Here is a 19,564-nt window from a genome sequence, read left to right on the forward strand (position 1 = left end):
CAACACAATCAAAATTAAAATACAACTAGCGGTATTAATTTCTCGAGATGACCCTCAAAGTTATATCTCCCCAATTCAGAGTTATTTACTAATAACGTAATCCCGGTTCAATCCCGCCCGGTATAAAATTTTAATTTGAATTAAAATAATTGAGACGAAACAACCGAGATTAATTTATTCAGAATATTATAAATTAAGTAGTTACAACAGTGAGTTAGACGTACTAAAACAATGCACAATTGACTTTAACCCTATTTACGGTACAAGTTTAGCAGTTAAATATAATACGAAGCCAATTTTAATGAAATAAATATCTACAGAGGGTATTTGTATTTTTGTCGCTTACGAAATACTTGCCGCATAGTTAACGCTAATTTTATTTCAACGTTCGCCCGATCAAGATACCGTAGATATCTGGTAGTGGACGACTCGTAGACTGTCGGAACCATCCTGTTGACGTTGTGACACATACCGCATGAAAAAGACCAAAACCGTCCAATTTCCAATATCATATAATGACTCGCACACCCAGGATATCAATGACTGCATTAGAAATCGTAGATATCCAAATATCCACACCACCAAAAAACTTATTAACAAGAAGCGAAAAACTTACCATTCACAAAGCACAGAAAGCCACTAGACTATACGTATATCAATAAATGACCGTAGAGGGAATAGTTAGGGTTCTTTATAAATAAACACAAACGAACCCAATTGATGAACTGCATTAAACATCTTAATCAGCCGAGAAAACGTTTAAAATAAATAACGACCGAGTTGAAAACCAGACCAACTTGATATGTTGTTAATAAATGAATTATTAAGCTTGAAAACCAATACGCTAAACCTAATAGATAAGAATATACGACTGAAAAAACTAAATAAATTACAAAAAACTAACGGGTTCTACCCTTTATCTTATCTGCTGACTGCGCTAAAACAAGATTTGACCATTAAATATTTTGAAAATGCGACGTATACACTTTGAAGGTTCCGTCAAAAATTATCCTTTCCCAAACGTAAAGGTTCTCAAAACATTAATACACAAAAAATAAGTAAAAAGGTTCCTCCAAAAAATGAACCATTTTGCGGAAGAAGTAAATAATTTTAAAAGAATAAAAGATAAAACAAATATACAACCGCAAAAATAAAACGTCAAATAATAGAAGAAAAAAATCTTTAACTCCATTCATTAAAAAAACCCTAAACAAAAGTACCAAATTGAAATAAAGCAACTTATTATATTAAACAAGATTAAGTCTTTATAATTTTTTCGTAAAAAAACCACATTAGGCCTTCACAATTTCATTCGTAAAAAAATTAGAGACTTTGTTAACTATTATGCTTACAATGAGTGTCTTATTTGCAATATAGCTTGAAGTTATCGTTGGTTCTGTGGTAGAGCGCTCGACTGCCTAACTGATCGGCCCGGGTTCGAAACCTGGGTGACGCATTTGTTTTTAATCAAATGAGAAATCGCTAAATTAGAATTTCTTCGATGCAATAATTTAAATCTTCCACGAAATCTTGCTCTATTTCAATTAAACCAAAATTTCATACTCTATTAAATACGCTTTCGATAAAGCTGAAGGTCTAATTTTCAATGAAACGTAATAAGTGTCGGTGGTTCTTTGGTAGAACGTCCGCCTGTCAAACAGGCGGTCTCGGGTTCAAAACCCGCCCGAATACCGTGAACAATTGGTGGAAACCCTGCCATTGGATGTTGAGAGGTAGCATTACACTCAGCACTTGGTCCGTCCCAAAAGTCAATAAGAAAGAGTTGGAGAGATACTACCCGTACATACACACCACAAACTCAACACCCACAAACGTCATAACAATAACACAACATTACCACCCTACACATAAACATTACAATAGCGAAATATCCAAACCACTGAATTAAACCTGTCGTGACGACGAGCGTTGACGATAAAAAAACCACCAAACCAACCCCGACTGCAAATTAATCCGTTAACGCTCACCGTCCCACGGTGGTTTTGCAAACATGGTTTTTCGACTTTGTTCCCTAATTACTAGCAACTGCGAACGCAGAGATCTCGAGAAACTGCGTACGCAGTGATTACACTTTGCACCGAAAATGCGAACGCGTTTGCAGGCCTGACAGACCCACAGACCCACAGACAGACCCACCCACAGACCCACCCACAGACCCACAGACAGACACGGTCGTTGTATAACCCCTCCTAGGGGACTTTGTCCCCTCGGAGAGGTAAAAACGGAAACTGTATAGTGACTGCTCCTACATATAAGTGCAACTCCTTAAGTACTACTGTACAATGGAGAAATACCCAAACTTAACTTATTTTAGATGAAATTAAGAACCTGAGGGCTGATAACAAGACCGAATTTGATAAAATTCGAGCGGAACTGAAATCAGACACAACCGCTATATACACTTAAGTTGAATCGATAAATACTGCAATTAAAGATTCCAATACTTGTTCGTGACAGCAACGAAGATTAAAATAAAGTGATACCAATGGGTTTAAGTTAAACTAATCTTTTTATTAAGAGAGTAGGATGCTTACATAATTGAAGGACGAATGACTGTAACTCCAGATACATAAGTAATGTTAAGTTTATATACAAAAATTAAAAAATATATAACTTTATGTAGTCATTTAAAAAATCGCTAATATCGTGAAAAATATTGATAAGCGTTAAAATGATAAAAAGGTTATACAACAGAACTATGACGTAACATTCCGGCCACCTTAAAATGTTAAATTTTAATATTACTGAAGGTTACTTCTTTACGGTTGCTAGTCCAATGGTAATTGGCAAAGTTTAGTGACTGGACGTTTCAGCTCGTTGCCTGCGGTCTTTACTGTGACAACACGGACCAGTTGATCAGATCCTGGATGCACTTGAATGACTCGTCCCATTTTCCATTTTGTTGGTGGAAGTTGTTCCTTTAATAATACGAGATCTCCAATCTGTAGGTTTCGGGAGGGTTTCGCCCATTTGGGTCGTTGTTGAAGTCTCGATAGGTATTCGGCTTGCCAACGCCTCCAAAAATGCTGTAGTAGTTGTTGTGAAAGCTGCCATCGGGATAAGCGGTTGATTTAGGTCGATGTGAAGTCCGGTTCTAGTATGGCCGTCAGAGCACTGCCAATCAGGAAATGACCAGGAGTTAATACAGCGAGATCGGTTGGATCTGCGGACATTGAGGTAAGCGGGCGAGAATTGAGACACGGTTCCACTTGACAAAGCAGGGTCTGCATCTCCTCATAGGTCAGACGGGTTTCGCCGATGACTCTTTTTAAGTGGAACTTAACCGACTTTACGCCGGCTTCCCAGAGTCCGCCGAAGTGTGGAGCTGCTGGAGGATTAAAGTGCCAGACAACGCCCTCGTCGCTCATCCATCTAGCAAGGGACTGATCTGTCGTAGTAGTGTTGATAGTTTTTTCGAAATCCTTCAACTCCTTGCTAGCGCCTATGAAATTTGAACCATTGTCGCTATAGATATCTGTACATCTTCCTCGGCGAGAGGTGAATCTTTTGAATGCTGCTAGGAAGGCCTCGGTTGACATGTCACTCACGAGTTCTAAGTGTAGAGCTCTTGTAGTAAAGCATGCAAAAAGTGCGATGTAGCCTTTGAAACCCTTGCATCCTCTGCCTTTCAAAACTTTAAGATGGAAGGGTCCGGCGTAGTCCACTCCGCATTTCAGGAACGCTCTACCGGGATTGACTCGATTTGATGGTAGATCTCCCATTAGTTGACTGATTGTACGTGCTTGTTGACGGACGCATCGCATACATTTGCGAACGTGGAACCGGACAGCGTCACGGGAGTTCAGAATCCAGTATCTTGATTGTAGTGACGCCATGATAAGTTGAGGCCCACCATGAAGGGTTTTGAGATGTTCTTGCTGAATAACGAGATCGGTAAATCTGTGTTTCCGTGGAAGAATGACTGGATGGATCTGATCCAGAGAGATTTTAGCGTTCCGGATGCGTCCTCCAACTATTAAGAGGCCGGCTTGGTCGAGGAAGGGTGTCAACGTCAGGATTTTACTCTTTGAGGACAATGGTTTCTTGGCTGTTAATTGCTTAATTTCGTCTCGAAATTCGTTCATCTGAGCAAGTTTGATCCAATGGTTAAGGGACAACTCAATTTCATCTTTCGTCAATGGTCCCATCCATCTCTGGTCTCGAGTTGTTCTGGAGTTGCGACTGAACCTCTGGATATACGCCGTTACGTGGAGTACCGTGGTTAACGACAAGTATTTCTGGAGAAGGCTCTGATCTAGGCTACACTGCATGACGGTGACCGTGTGGATTCTTTCTTCGATACTGCATACAGGATCATCTCTAGTAGATTGTTCGTTATCGAATGGAACATTGTTTTTAAGCCAGTTTGGACCATTCCACCATAATGAATGATTAAGGAGCTCCTTTGCTTCGATTCCACGGGAAGCACAGTCAGATGGGTTGGATATACCAGGAACATGATGCCATTGAATTGAGGGCTTTACGTTCTGAACTTCAGAAACTCTGTTTGCGACAAAGGTCTTCCATCGCTGAGGAGTCGATGCTAGCCATGACAGTACAATCTTGCTATCACTCCAGCCATAAACTTCCGCTATGGGTTGACGAAGAGACTGTTGTACGATCAAAAGGAGTCGAGCGAGGAGTACCGTAGCGCAAAGTTCCAGTCTGGGCAGTGTAATTTGCTTTAGAGGAGCGACCCTGGTTTTAGCGATGATCAGTCGAACCTTAGTCGTTCCAAAGTAAGTTGTAGTCTTCAGATACACCGTTGCTGCATAAGCTGTCTCTGATGCGTCACAGAAACCATGAAGACTCGACGTCTTGATGTGTACTTGACCGATATGTCGATGAATACGTAGGTTTTCGATCATGGGTAAGTCTTCTCTGAACGTGTCCCATCTTTGAACGATATTTTCGGGTAGTTCTTGATCCCAACCAATCTTAATTTGCCACATTTTTTGTAAAAGAATCTTTGCTCGAACGAGGACTGGTGTTAGGAGACCCAACGGGTCGAACACTTTGGCCGTGTCAGACAGCATAGTGCGTTTAGTGACTTTTAGTCGTGACTTTGGTGACTTGACAGAAAAGGATAAGACATCTGACGCTGGAGTCCATTGTAATCCCAAGGTAAGAATTGATTCTGCATTATCCATGTTTAGAGGAACTAGAGTTTCTCGTAGGTCGGACGGAATGGTTTCCAGGAGACGGGAATCGTTTGAGGCCCATTTTCGCAATGGGAGTCCAGCTTGATTCGTTGCTATATTTAATTCCTCTCGTAGTTTAATCGCTGTATTGGTATCGTCAGTACCAGATAAGAGATCGTCCATATAAAAATCTTCTCGCAACGCTTGAGCCGCTAATGGATAATTGGACTTGACATCTTCGGATAATTGTTGCAAAACTTTTGTAGCGAGATAGGGTGCCGCTGATGTCCCGTATGTTACAGTCTTCAGTTGATAATCTCGAATGGGATCTTCCTTCTGTCGTCGCCAGAGAATACGTTGGTAGCGAAGATCTGCCGGGGCAACCAATATCTGCCGATACATTTTCTCGATATCTGCGGTTAATGCTACGGCATGACTCCTGAATCTTATTAATAAGTTCACCAAATCGTCTTGCAATTTCGGTCCCACGAGAAGAACGTCATTTAGGGAAATTCCATTCGCCATCTTTGCCGAGCCATCAAATACGATCCGGGTCTTCGTGGTAGAACTTGACTCTTTGAATATTGCATGATGTGGTAAGTAATAAGCGTTGTCATCCTGGAGATGGTCAGTGGGTACCAATTCCATATGATTTAAAGTCTGATACTCATCCATGAATTCTTTGTATTTGTTGTAGATTTCAGGATTAGCTCGTAGTCGTCTTTCGATGTATTGAAATCGTCGTAAGGCTATGGATCGTGATTCACCGAATTTCTCTTTGTTAGTTTTCATCGGTAATCTGACGATAAATCTTCCTTTGGGATCTCGAGTGACTGTATCTTGAAAGTGAGCTTCGCATTGTCGTTCGATGGAGGTAAAACGTGGTCTCGGGGCTAGCTCTTCTATTTCCCAAAATTTGGCGAGTTGCTGTTCGAGGCTGCAATGGTTGATTTTGATTGAAGATGTTGTCTTGGTCTCGTAACCTCCAAGAGTTCCAGCTACCACCCAGCCAAATACGGTGTTGAAAGCGCCAGGAAGTCCAGGTTTTCCCGAGAGTTTTCCATCTTCAATTAAGTCCAAGTAGACACCAGCTCCTAGCAAGAGATCGATTGAACCTGATACGTGGAACGTGGGATATGCCAGCTTTAGACCTTTGAAATGAGACCAGTCTTGGATATTGAAGGTCAAGTTGGGAAGTCTTTCCGTCACGTTCTTGAGAATAAGTACTGGGACAGTGATATGGAAATTGGCGTTTGTGTGAGAGCCCAAGTTCAGCGTTGTACCACCTCTTGAATGAGTGATACCAGTGGCACTGATTCCTGCTATCTGTATATTTTGATAATTCCGTCTAAGTTTTAGTTTCTGCATGAGTTGTTCAGACACGAAACTTGCTTGTGAACCAGAGTCTATCAGAGCTCGACTGGACCAAGTACTGCCTTGACTTCCTTGGATTTGAACCATAGTTGTTGGCAATATGACTTGAGCAGGTCCTGATTTTGGTCGTGACACATGAACGACGATGTCTCCATTCGATCTTTCTTGAATCGAGGAATTCTCTTGCAATTCGGCATGTATAAGCGTATTGTGCTTCGCCTTACATTTTCGACAGCTTCCGGCTTTGCAGTTGCTGCTAACATGGTCTCCCTTTAAGCAGTTAAAACAAAGTGAATGTGCTTTTACCAGTCTCCAACGGGTTTCGTGATTGGCTTTGAGTAATGATGGACATCTGAAGGAGGGATGCTGTTCACTGCAGATAGGACAGACGTTGTCTTGAATTGAACCATGGTGTGATAATGGATTTTTCTTGGGAAACGCCAACGTCTTTATCTTTATATTGCTTGACGGTTGGGAGGCAGCTAGGGCCCTGGCTCTTTGTTCGAGGAATGTTGTTAAATCCTCGTATTTTGGCTTTGCGGTTCCTTTTAGCGATAACTCCCACTGCCGTCTGGATTCCTGGTCAAGTTTCTCTCCAATTATGTGTAACAGCATCGCATCCCAATATTGAACTGGCTCGTTTAAGACCTTTAATGCTCGTATGTATTCAGCGCTAGTGTCAATCAATCGTCTCAAGGCTGTTGCCGATTCGTCTTTAACTGAAGGTTGATTGAATAACCGTTTGACATGAGCATTTATGATCTCTCTAGTATTGTTAAAACGGTTAAGTAATATATCCCAAGCCTCGGTATAGTTACCATCCGTGACTGGTATCGAATGAATCAGTAACGCTGCTTCGCCACGGAGAGTAGACTTCAGATATTTAAACTTTTGAGCGTTGGATATTGCTGCATTACTGTGGACCGTGGCAATAAACAGGTCATGGAAAGGAAACCAATCGATATAATTCCCTCCGAAGACAGGTAATTCCAGTTTTGGCAGCTTGATATCTGCTGTGGGTTGACTAGTCGCTCTCACTATTGGTACTTGATTGCTGAGAAAAGTGAAGAATACAACCAGATCTTCCATGCGAGTGACAAGATCGTTGTACTCTGTCTCATGTGTTTCAAAGTCCGTTGACGGGCACCTGTTAACGATGTTTGCATGTACGTCGTCCAATTCGTGAGCAAGTGTATTAGCCTTGTCTTTATACAGCGTAACTGCTGCTGGTATTATCGGTGTGATGGCATGATTTGTCTTCACCGTCTCAAGTCTGGTTATTTGACCCTTGACTGTTCGTCTCCTGATGAGGTACGGATCCATTTGAAGATTGAAGTTAACCACCGTTGATAGATGACTGACTTCAAACTTGCGTAGCTGCGTCTCACGATAAAGGATACTGGTCTTAACGATTCATTTGACTGATTAACCGCTTGGTGATTTATATCTGCCTCGACGGACCAAAAAGATGTTCGTGACAGCAACGAAGATTAAAATAAAGTGATACCAATGGGTTTAAGTTAAACTAATCTTTTTATTAAGATAGTAGGATGCTTACATAATTGATGGACGAATGACTGTAACTCCAGATACATAAGTAATGTTAAGTTTATATACAAAAATTAAAAAATAATTAACTTTATGTAGTCATTTAAAAAATCGCTAATATCGTGAAAAATATTGAAAAGTGTTAAAATGATAAAAAGGTTATACAACAGAACTATGACGTAACAATACTAAAATGGATAAGGTCTATAGGAAAATTAACGAACATGAAACTAAAATTTTAAAACTAGAAGATCTCCCGGACTCGCTTAATAACCTGAAAACAGAAAACGAATTATTCAAAACCCAAGTAGAATATCGCTTTTCCGACAAAGATAGGGAAATTCTGAACTTAAAAAATCAAATTGAGTCATTAGAAGCGGATAGGCGGCGTAATAATGTAATAATATCCGGTATGCCAGAAGCAGCCGGTGAGGACAGAGCTAAGTTAGCTTTCCCCGTACGTGATCTTTTCAAAGAGTTATTGGGAATAGAGGTTAGAATCTCGCCGCATCAGGTATACAGAAGAGGGGAAACCCGTCGATTTATCCTAAAATTGGAAGATCCGAATTTCAAACGTGAAATCATGCAAAACGCATACAAATTAAATGGCTCCCGTATATATATATCTCATGTTTTTACTGTAAGGCAGGAAACTGCCAGGTACCACCTTAGGCAATTTCTTAAATCCAAAGGTAACGATAAAGCCAAATTCTCCTCCCAATTTTCTGTTGAACAAGATGGCATAACCTACGTATATAACGAAACAAAATCTAAAGTCGAGGTTAAAACCAAATAAATTGTATAATTATAAAATGTATAACGAGTTGAATTAAAAATTATATGTCCTGATGAAAATAATTTATGCTAATGTGAGAAGTGCGAATGGTAATATCGAAAGCCTAATAACACATTTTCCCGATAATTACATCGATATCTTTGCTCTAAACAAAACATGGTTTCCACACGGCCATAGTACTTCGATACCATTAAAAGTATAATTAGGTATATAAGATCGAAAGGGCGGGGGTGTCGGTTTTTATACTAGAAAAAACATCCATTATACAGTAAGACATGAACTCTGTTTCATGAACTCTGATATCGAGAGCTATTGTATCAAAATGGAACCCACCGGTGACAATGTAGTAGTCGTGCATAGACCCCACTCCTCAAACAATTTTATCAGCAAATGCGAAGAAATTATGAATGGAGTGGGTAATTGTAATGTAAAAAAATCATCGGAGGTGACTTTAACTTTGATCTTATTTCCGACACACCCGGCTCAACGCCTATTCTAAACACCTTTAACTGCTATGGCCTAAAAAATGATTGATACACCGACTAGAATTACAAATAAGACAGCAAAATGTATCGACAATATCTTCTCTAATATCGAAGGGACTGCAAAAGTAGTCCCAGACGCCGATGTCTCGGACCACACTCCCATATTGCTTGAATATGAACAGCCCAAAATAACGGATAATGTTACAAAAATTAGAGATCTAAGCCAAAAAACCTAAATAGTTTTGCAATAAGCGTATCGGAAATTAATTGGGAAAATCTCTACTGTTATGATAACCCTAACGATGCTTATAATCGCTTCGAAAACATTATTTCCGAAGTGTACTTTAAAAACTTCCCGTTAAAAACAATTAAAATTACTAAAGGAACATGGATAACCGAAAATATAAAAAAAATCATAAAAATAAAACGTCAACTATATAAAACATTTAAACGTAGCCCGAACACCGCGAACCACCTGGCTTTTGCTAAATATAGGAACTTCTGCAATAACCAGATAAGAAACGCAAGAAGCACATTTCTAAATAATAAAATTAAGAACTCTAAAACTAGCAAAGATAAATGGAAAATAATTAATGAAGTAACTGGCAAGGTAATAATAAAAAACTAATACCTGATAACATTTCGCCTAACGATATAAATAACTATTTTACAACAATAATTAACACAACCCAAACACTCGATTACCCTACCGAAGTCCAAATCTGCGCCCTCTATGATGTTACAGATACCGAAATTTTAAATATAATCAAAAAAATGCCAAACTCAACTGGGCCTGGATTGGATCAATTTCACCCGAAACCAATTAAGTTCGTTGCACACTATGTTCTAACCCCATTAGCTTGCCTAATTAATTTATCATTCGCCAAAGGAATTTACCCGGATCGGCTAAAGAAAACTTCCATCACCCCAGTTTTAAAAAAAGAGACCAATTATAGACCAATCTCAGTTGTCTCCGTTTTCGCCAAAATCTACGACAAATGCTTCTTATCTAGAATATATAATTTCTGCGAAAAACATAACTTATTATCGGACAATCAATTCGGCTTTAGGGCCAAACGGGGAACTAAGTTAGCAATTTCTAGTGTATATAGGATTATATTAGACGCCTTAGACAAATCTCGCTATTGCTTGGGAATTTTCATTGACGTTGAAAAGACGTTTGATAGCGTCCTTCATAGTCGACTTCTACAAAAATTGAACGGAATGGGAATAAGAGGACTAGCACATGACTGGTTAAATAGCTACTTGAGTGATCGGCAAAGTTTCAAAAAATTAATCATATATTATCAGAAGCAAATAATATCACGATTGGGGCCCCCCAAGGCTCCATAATTTCACCACTGCTCTTTAACTTATATATTAACGATATAACTCAGTATTTCCCACTTGACTTTATTAAACTGTATGCAGATGACGCAATTATATTATTAGAAAATATAAATCTAGAACCTCTTTTTAATCAAGCACACAAATATATCCAGGTTGTAAATGATTGGCTAATCAAAAATGGCTTAAAGTTAAACAAGTTTTAATTTTTCGCGAACGCTACTATATCGAAATTTTATCTTTACAAATTCGTTACTACGTACATTCATTTTCGTAAAATTGTAAGTTCTGATGTAAGGGATGTACATGCGAAGTACCGAAGGTAAATTGATAGACTGGAATTAAATGGTAGAAATAATTAATTAACCACTCATTTGTTAAGTGTTATCGGTACACAAAAAAGGATCAATACACACTCAGTTTTTAGTAATGTTTAAATTCATAATTAACTCTAATTGTTTCGTCGCGTACCCATTTTATCGAAAAATTCCCACCTATTACTAAAATAAAATTAAATATTCCCCGTGGAGGGATTTGATAAAATTGTGGTGGGAGGCCTTTATAATTTTGGTGGGGCCTCCAAATGGTTGCCCTACCTCCCCAAAAATCCTGGCGCCGCTATTGATACAGTGCCCAAAACTTTCAGGAATATTTTTTTTTTCAAAAAGTGTTTGCTGTTTAATTTGGTTTAATTTTCAAACAAATTCTTAACTACTTTAAAACATTTTGATGTATATAACTTTAAATTCATTCTTCAAAATGCACCAGTCTACTGTTTGTGCCTTAAATTAGTTTAAAATTTACCGTATTTGAAAATCAAAATGCCTTGGTACACAAACTTTTCGTGATACAATTTGAAAATATTCCTAACATGTGAGTATTTCGTCTATAATCGGAACAAAATTTAAAAAAATATATTAAATTTTAAACACTATAGTATGACTTTATTTGGTCGGAAAACGGTAGGGCCGACTTAAAAGAAACGCAGATAAAAAAGGCCGTTTGTTCATAACGACAACGAAAAAGTGACGAGAAACCGACCAAAATCATAGAGTCGGCCGACGGTGACATTTTGACCATTTAGCCAGCTACGACCCGACGTGGTCGGCCGACCTGTTTTGGACGACGTCGGCACAACTAAATTTTGCTACAGGGAATATTCAAGAAGGTGGCGACCCCAAACGAACTTTAAAGAACAATTTAAGAGTCGCATTTTGTTAGATAAGGCAGCTGATCGATTAACGAGAAATCAGTCTGGTAGTGGCTTTCGTAAACGGCGGACGACTAAACAGGCCATAAGAAAACGGAAAACTACTACTCAGCTCAAAAGTCTCGAAAAGAACGAAACTTGACGTTAAAGGATAACAATGGCGGTTTACTATGAAATTATCAATCAATTGGACATTTTTCAACGCCCATTGCTGAATGGCCACGTGAATGCCTCTACAAAGGGTCACTATCTCGCACCTTCAGACCACATTATAAGTGATGTAATGAAACCCTGTCTATATTAATGCGTTGTTATTTTTTCTTATTGACTTTTATCTCCTATAACAAAAGGTTAAAGGCAGTGGTGTACATAGCTGCACGCCCCGAGTTGGACTCCGGCTTGTCTCAAAGTTTTTACAGAAATGTTTAAGTGCTAGTCTCGAGCTCAAATTAAGGGAAAATATTGTACAGGCTCAGCTCAGACTCAGTTAAAATGGCAATTTTTGAAACGGCTCGTCTCGGACTCGAGTTAAGCTTTTTTTTCTGTGGACTCGACTCAGTCTCATTTTCGCTCGTCTCGTCTCGAGCTCGATTTTCTTAAGTTAACGAATTTGGACTCGTCTCGGGCTCTTCTCACCAAAACAATTCGTTTTGGACTCGTCTCGTACTAGGTCTCTGAATCAATATTAGAGGGCTCACCCGTTTTGAGTCCACGGCTCAACAAAAATTTTGCTATACTTTACTTATAGAAAACCATGCTTTTTTATCTAGAGATTATATTTTTGTTCAATAAAGAAAACTAAACGGTTGAAAGCAGAGGTAATCTGAGGCCCGTGGCCAAAGTTACTAGCGAGCCCTTTAATTAGCGCCCCCCCCCCTCCAGCTTCGAAGTTAACATGATTTGGCAGCCCCACGCCTTGTAAACATTGTCCAAGTTATCCCGCTCGAGCCTTTAGAGCGTTTTCTATCCTTCTAATTTGAACCTCCCTGTTGTCTCTTTGATAACAGCACTGCGCCGGGGATTTTGCCCCTTCCTGCATGGCCCTGAGGAGTTCACAAGATTTTTAGATATAGCAGGATACGTGACAAATAAATTTTAAACTTTAAGGCATTGTTTTGTGCCCTACGGAATTTAAACCATTGTTATAGTATAGTATCCTCCAATCCAGGGACGGCTATCCCGTGGGGGCTCCGAGGCCGGTGTCAAATAAACTATAATTAATATATGTTTTGGTACAGTCCAGCAATGATAGTTTCCAAAACATAAAGACGTACAGCAAAATAAACTCCACCCCTACCATGGATACAGAATACGGTTTTCAGAACCCTAGAATTAAAAAATACAATAATATCATTTAATAAATTGCAGGTTAGGGCCTAGAAGATTTATTTATACCTCAACTCGATCCAGAAACCCGCTAATTTGGTTAATTATTTCATCATTTCTAAGGATTTTTTGGGTTTCATCCCAAAAACCTTATGTGATTTATTGCACAATATTTCCAAATGCTTAGCCCATTCCTCAACATCATCAGATTCTATTAATTTTAATTTATTTCTTGACACTGGGCTGGGATATTTTCTATTATCTGCAATAATTTTCTTGATTGATGTCATTATAATTTCAGGGAATAACACTAAAAATTCCTCTTCTAAAAATTAATGTATACTTACTGAAATATTACCCACTATAGTGCACTGAATCTGCACTTTTTTTTCAATGGCCTATAGAAAATATGTTTTAATAATAACAAGGCTTGTGTAAAATGTAGGTTTAAAAAGAATGTATTTATTTAAACCTAATTTAAATAAATATATTCTTGTTTTGAAACATACTTTTAGGGTTCTACAACTTCTGCCACGCTCTTTGTAGATTAGTCAAAAGCCGCTTCGCCGTTAACGGCTGTTCGTTTCTAAAGATAATTAAATATTTTTAGTATATTATACAAAAGAAATAAATATAAACTTACCAGAACCTTTTTCTTTGGACCCATGCTTTAAACTTTAAAGTTGATCCTCTTGTCCCGGCCTAGCGTTCACGACGACAGCGCAGACGATAGATGCGAACACGTGACAGCTAATAGCCAATAAAAACTGAATCACCTTTGCGACTAGCGACACTACGTGGGATAAATAGGAAATAGGCAGCCGTAACAAACCTTTGGCACGAAATCGTGCCTGCGCTAGGTCCCTGTATTCCTTGGTCTAAGGTCTGACCGAACTGCTTTAGTCATCGGCATTCGTGCCGCTTTGAGGTTTGAAAAAAGGTGTGAAAGTTATTAATAATTATTTCCGTCCCCGATAACTGATTTCATTTCATAATTTATGTTTTAGTTATGACATATTATTTACTATTACTGAAGATAAAAATGCATTTTGTTAGGCCTGTATGAAGTGCGAGGTTATATCTTGTAATTTGACTATAAAGATATTATTTGAATCGCAAAAAAAACTAAATAGGTTGTTTTGAAAGGTTATGGAAAATTTTTAAGGAGTCGTAGGGGGTGAGTTGAGAAGTATGCCTCTTTTTTTCCCCTACGATAAGTTAAAAGAGCGCCAGAGAGCTTCAAAGTGTGGCCTACTTACCCCTGGATGTAGGCTGCAACAAGCACAAATCCCAGCAGCAGGGAAATGCTAACATGAAGGTTTGGGCTTGTGTGATAGGTAGAAAGGTCTTTAAAAACCAATCGAGGTAACCAGCGCGAATAAGTTAACTTAAACAGTATTTAAAGTAAAGACGGAGTGCGTTTTCTCATCACTTTCAAATTTCAAAAATGGAGGTCACTTCCGAAGAAGTGGTGGATATTCATTTCAAGTATGGACTAGCGGATGACAGTTTTTTGGCTGCTCAACGTCTACCAGGAAAGGTACCTGAACCTTCGCATCCCCGTCTTACGGACTTTAACCAATGTCCATCGTCGATTACGTGAGACGGGCACATTTTGGGTACGTTACTTAATTTTATACTTGAGCTTCTCTCCAACTGATTCGTTACAAACGTATTGTACGTTCTACAGAACAGGTTGGTAAGTTTACTTAATTTAATTTAACCCGACTTGAACTATGTTATATTGTTGAAAACGTATGCCGTACACAGAACAAATATGTTTATGATAAGATGTTTCATCCTGTTCTTTTTTCTGCGATAGATCCATTGATAAAAGCTCTCAAGTTAACCATCGGCCTCGCGATCCAAATAAATTGTTAAGTCCGATATGTCAACGAACCATTTAAATTTACCCCTCAATGGCTGCCGAAAAATGAAGAATGTCATTGAGAAAGGTGCAGAATAGTTTTGCCCGCCATTGTTTAGGAAATATGACTGTAGATAACCTATAGCTACCTAAAACCGCCTCATAAAAATGCCCCAAAACCATTTACCCTTTCTTATGACAATTTTATGAAAGCACTACAATAAAGGACAACAATTCACATAAACAACGACAACTACAACCACTATGTCTAATACACTTAGAGTAAAACCCTAACTGTTCTCGAAGTACATTAAATAAGAACCTAAAAACAGATATTTTGAAGTCACATAACACCACTGAATGTTAAATCACCTCAAGAACTCAGACTCGATAAATGTTTTGAATTACTTTTTCTCTTGTGTTTTCTATACTCTATACTAACACTCAGCTTCGAAAAAGGAAATGGTGTAAGATGGTTCCCTTTGTTGCAATTAGTAAAGATAATTGAGAGGTACACCAAAAAAGCAAGTAGAATATGAAGGATATCCACCCAGGGAGTAGGTGTCAAATGGGTATTCTTTATTTCGCGATAGAATTCCATCCTCCTAAATCGTTTACTGACAAGGTTTATATATTATGCTACTTATGCTCCTCTCAATGTAAAAACATTCAATTGCTACGGTACAAAAGCGTTTAAGGAATTCAGAAGAGACTTTAGAACGGAGAATATTTTATTAGTAACGAAAAATTAATTAAGAAATTCTAAGTCGCGAACAGCCACTCACCCAGATCAATCACGCCACACAAAAACTGCGTTCTAAGCTATGTAAAACAGTTTCAAATAAATTCATATGAACAACGAGTATTTTTAATGAAGACACTCTTGTATTTATATAATAAACTATGATATACGAAGATTATTTGGAAAGAATCAGCGACACTCATCAATTCGCTTTTTTAATCATCGTTTATTATTATTGTTCAGCAGGACTGTCCACAAAATCTCTTCATTATGCTTCCCATAGCTAATCATATTTACAGCAACAACAATCGCCTCTTGATTTGATTATGCGATAGCCGGAGTAGGTAAATTATCTAGGCATCTATTAGTAATAAATCTGGCTTACGCTTGGAGAAAACTCTTGTAGAGAAGTGTGTTCTTTCTGGTTGATATCGAAACTGAGAGACTGTCGTGGTACGCTACCTTTTTAGCGTATTTGAGTATACTCGTCTTGGGAAACCATTTATCGATGGACTGGTACATTAAAGACATAGGCAAAAGAAATGTACAATTTCGATTCGCAATAATTTCTAAAACATTTCCTTCATTCAAAAAATACTGTTCGTCCTCTTCGTTATCTTTTGTTCACTTTTATCTGCATTTTTCACCTAAAAGTATTAGATATCTTGTAAGTTAATTTAAGATACAGGGAAAATTTTTGAGGGTTTAATTATTGGGTTAATTAAGTGGTTTGATGCTTTTTACTTATATCCAACATATTTTAATGTTTTCTCAAAAACCAATTCAATGAATTAACGGCGGTAGGAGAATTAACAACGAGTCTATCAATCAAGCAATGCGTCCAACCTCTAAGTGTCCCTTATTCACGTCAGTGTGCTGGATTTATGGCTACATTAATCGCCTTGTAAGAAACGAGATCAATTAAGCATGGAATCCAAAGCAAGTAGGGAAAGTCTATACACGGTGTTTTAAATTGATTGAAATAAGCGTTCTTCGAAAAACAGTGTTGTAGAAGTACGAAATTTTCAGGGGGTATTCGATTATAATTTTAATTTTGGAAATAAAATTATGTTTCACAGGTAGGTTGCAGACAAAAAGTTAAAATAAGAAAGGAAACGAGCAAACTATAAAAGGTTAGAATAAATTTGGTTTGGTTAAGGAGCCAATAGAGTTTATTCCATTTATTTCAATCGAAAATTGGCAAAAATGTTTCTTTTGGAATTAAGCACTTAACTTTCAAATAGAAATAATAGGAATATTGAGCCTATACTCATCTGTTTTTACTTAAGTTCACCCTTAAAAAGTTGTCATTTACTATTTAAAACTGTAGCACTAAGAAATAAAATAATAATTTAAAATTATCGTTCAAGTATTCCGCGTTTTAATTTGGCGTCTGCTATTTCACTTTCTTATTGAAAGCTTTTTGCAAAATAATTTTGTTTTCATAACCATGAACGGATACCCGATTTTACTGAAAATTAAAACGATTACTAGGTATTGAATACCCCCTGGAAATATCGTACTTCTACAATACATAGTTTTTGTCAAAAACGCTCGTATGGATCAATTTTAAACACTGTATAGTAAATTTTTTTTTGATTTGGGTAGTGAAAAATATATTTAACTGAATATTTATTCTAGTTTGCAAAAAGAAATAATATTAGAAATGAAATTTTGATAAGATTTAATCACGAAAAATATTCACCAACTCATGGGACGCAATTTCGCGGATAAATTCACCCTTAAGCAGAATAAGCGTGCGCTTAGGGCATCAACGATATTTCCGTTGCCGCAATTAAATTAAGCAGGTTTGGAATTTTTGGGCACTTAATCCGAATTATTTAATAAATAAAAATAAAAGTTCTATATTTGTTTCGATCCGCAATTCTTAGGCCTAATCTTATATTTCGAACTTAATTTCGCACAGAATTCTGGATTTACAGTTTGATTTATAGTTTTCTAAATTCTTTTTAGCACTTTCGCCTCGCAGAAAGTGGAGCCGGGTTCGATCCCAGCTTCTGGCACTGATGAAAAACTCGGAACCACTCCTTGTGTGTTCAGATTGCAATTTATCTCCCCACTGGTTGAAGAGGTTTTTCCCCGAGCTCTGCAGTTTCCCCTTCCCATAAAAACTTGTAGAGTATAACGGTAATAGTAAGTGTAGGGGCTGTTTGCTCGCGTGGCGTGAGGGGCATGCCACCGCTATCCTACGCATTGTAACCCGGACACCTGTTTAAAGGCAATAAAAGACTATCGATGACTTGGACCTAAGGTGGTGCCTTGGGTATAAGCCTAGCTGATAATTATTATAATAATTATAACTAACTGTCACGAACATTTAGGTACACACAATCCCCCGATGTATTAACTTCATTGAAAGAAATTAAATTTAAATTTCAATTTTTGCATTTATTTGAATGTTTTTCAAAATCTTTAATAATCAAAGGGTGTTTGTCGCGATACATGGAAATTTTCACGGGAAATGGAAAAAGTATTTTTTTTTTAATTTTTTGAGGAAGGTGACAAGACATTTTCACTTGATTCATATTTAGAACGTGTAATTTTTATCGCTTTAGGAGCAAAGTTTAACAAGTTGGCAATCCAAAATATACCTCTCCTCGGAAGAATTGTCCGTAGTGTTTTTCGAGATGACCCTTAAAGATATATCTCCCCAAGTCAGAGTTATTTACTAAAAACGTAATCCCGGTTCAATCCCGCCCGGTATAAAATTTTAATTATAATTAAAATAATTGAGACGAAACAACCGAGATTAATTTATTCAGAATATTATAAATTAAGTAGTTACAACAGTGAGTTAGACGTACTAAAACAATGCACAATTGAATTTAACCCTATTTACGGTACAAGTTTAGCAGTGAAATATAATACGAAGCCAATTTTAATAAAATAAATATCTACAGAGGGTATTTGTATTTTTCTCGCTTACGAAATATTTGCCGCATCGTTAACGCTCATTTTATTTCAACGTTCGCCCTTATTGAAGATACCGTAGAATATCGATATCTGGTAGTGGACGACTCGTAGACGTCCTGTTGACGTTGTGACACATACCGCATGAAAACGACCAATACCGTCCAATTTCCAATATCATATAATGACTCGCACACCCAGGAAATCAATGACTGCATTAGGAATCGTAGATATCCAAATATCCACACCAACAAAAAATTTATTAACAAGAAGCGAAAAACTTACCATTCACAAAGCACAGAAAGCCACTTGAATAAACGATTATATAAATGACTGAAGACGGAATAGTTAGGGTTCTTTATAAATAAACACAAATGATATCAATTGATGAACTGCATTAAACATCTTAATCAGTCGAGAAAACGTTTAAAATAAATTACGAAGTAATGGCGACCGAGTTGAAAACCAGAGCAACTCGATATTTTCTTCATAAATGAACTATTAAGCTTGAAAACAAATACGCTAAACACAATAGATAAGAATAAATGACTGAAAAAACTAAATAAATTCAAAAAAACTAACGAGTTCTACCCTTTATCTTAACTACTAACTGCGCTAAAACAAGATTTGACCTTTAAATTTTCATACGTAAAAAATGTAGACTTAAACAAGTTGGCAAGCCAAAATATACCTCTCCTCGGAAGAATTGTCCCTAGTGGTATTAATTTCTCGAGATAACCCTTAAAGATATATCTCCGCAATTTAGAGTTATTTGT

General features: G+C 37.6%; 1 protein-coding gene across 1 annotated transcript; it reads right to left on the reverse strand.

Moving 5' to 3' along the window:
* Window positions 1–3,092: 3,092 nt before the first annotated feature.
* LOC149930891 (uncharacterized) lies at window positions 3,093–7,859 on the reverse strand. The gene has a single exon (XM_090157969.1). The coding sequence runs from the start codon at window positions 7,857–7,859 to the stop codon at window positions 3,093–3,095; it is 4,767 nt and encodes a 1,588-aa protein (XP_090014095.1).
* Between the last annotated feature and the right edge of the window lie 11,705 nt (window positions 7,860–19,564).

Source organism: Leiobunum rupestre, chromosome 9 (genome assembly GCF_980474605.1).
Source record: "Leiobunum rupestre chromosome 9, qqLeiRupe1.1.hap1, whole genome shotgun sequence".
In the NCBI taxonomy this organism is placed as follows: Eukaryota; Metazoa; Arthropoda; class Arachnida; order Opiliones; family Sclerosomatidae; genus Leiobunum; species Leiobunum rupestre.

Coding starts and splice junctions, on each gene's coding strand:
- LOC149930891 (XM_090157969.1), bottom strand. CDS start 7,859: ATGGATCCGTACCTCATCAGGAGACGAACAGTCAAGGGTCAAATAACC.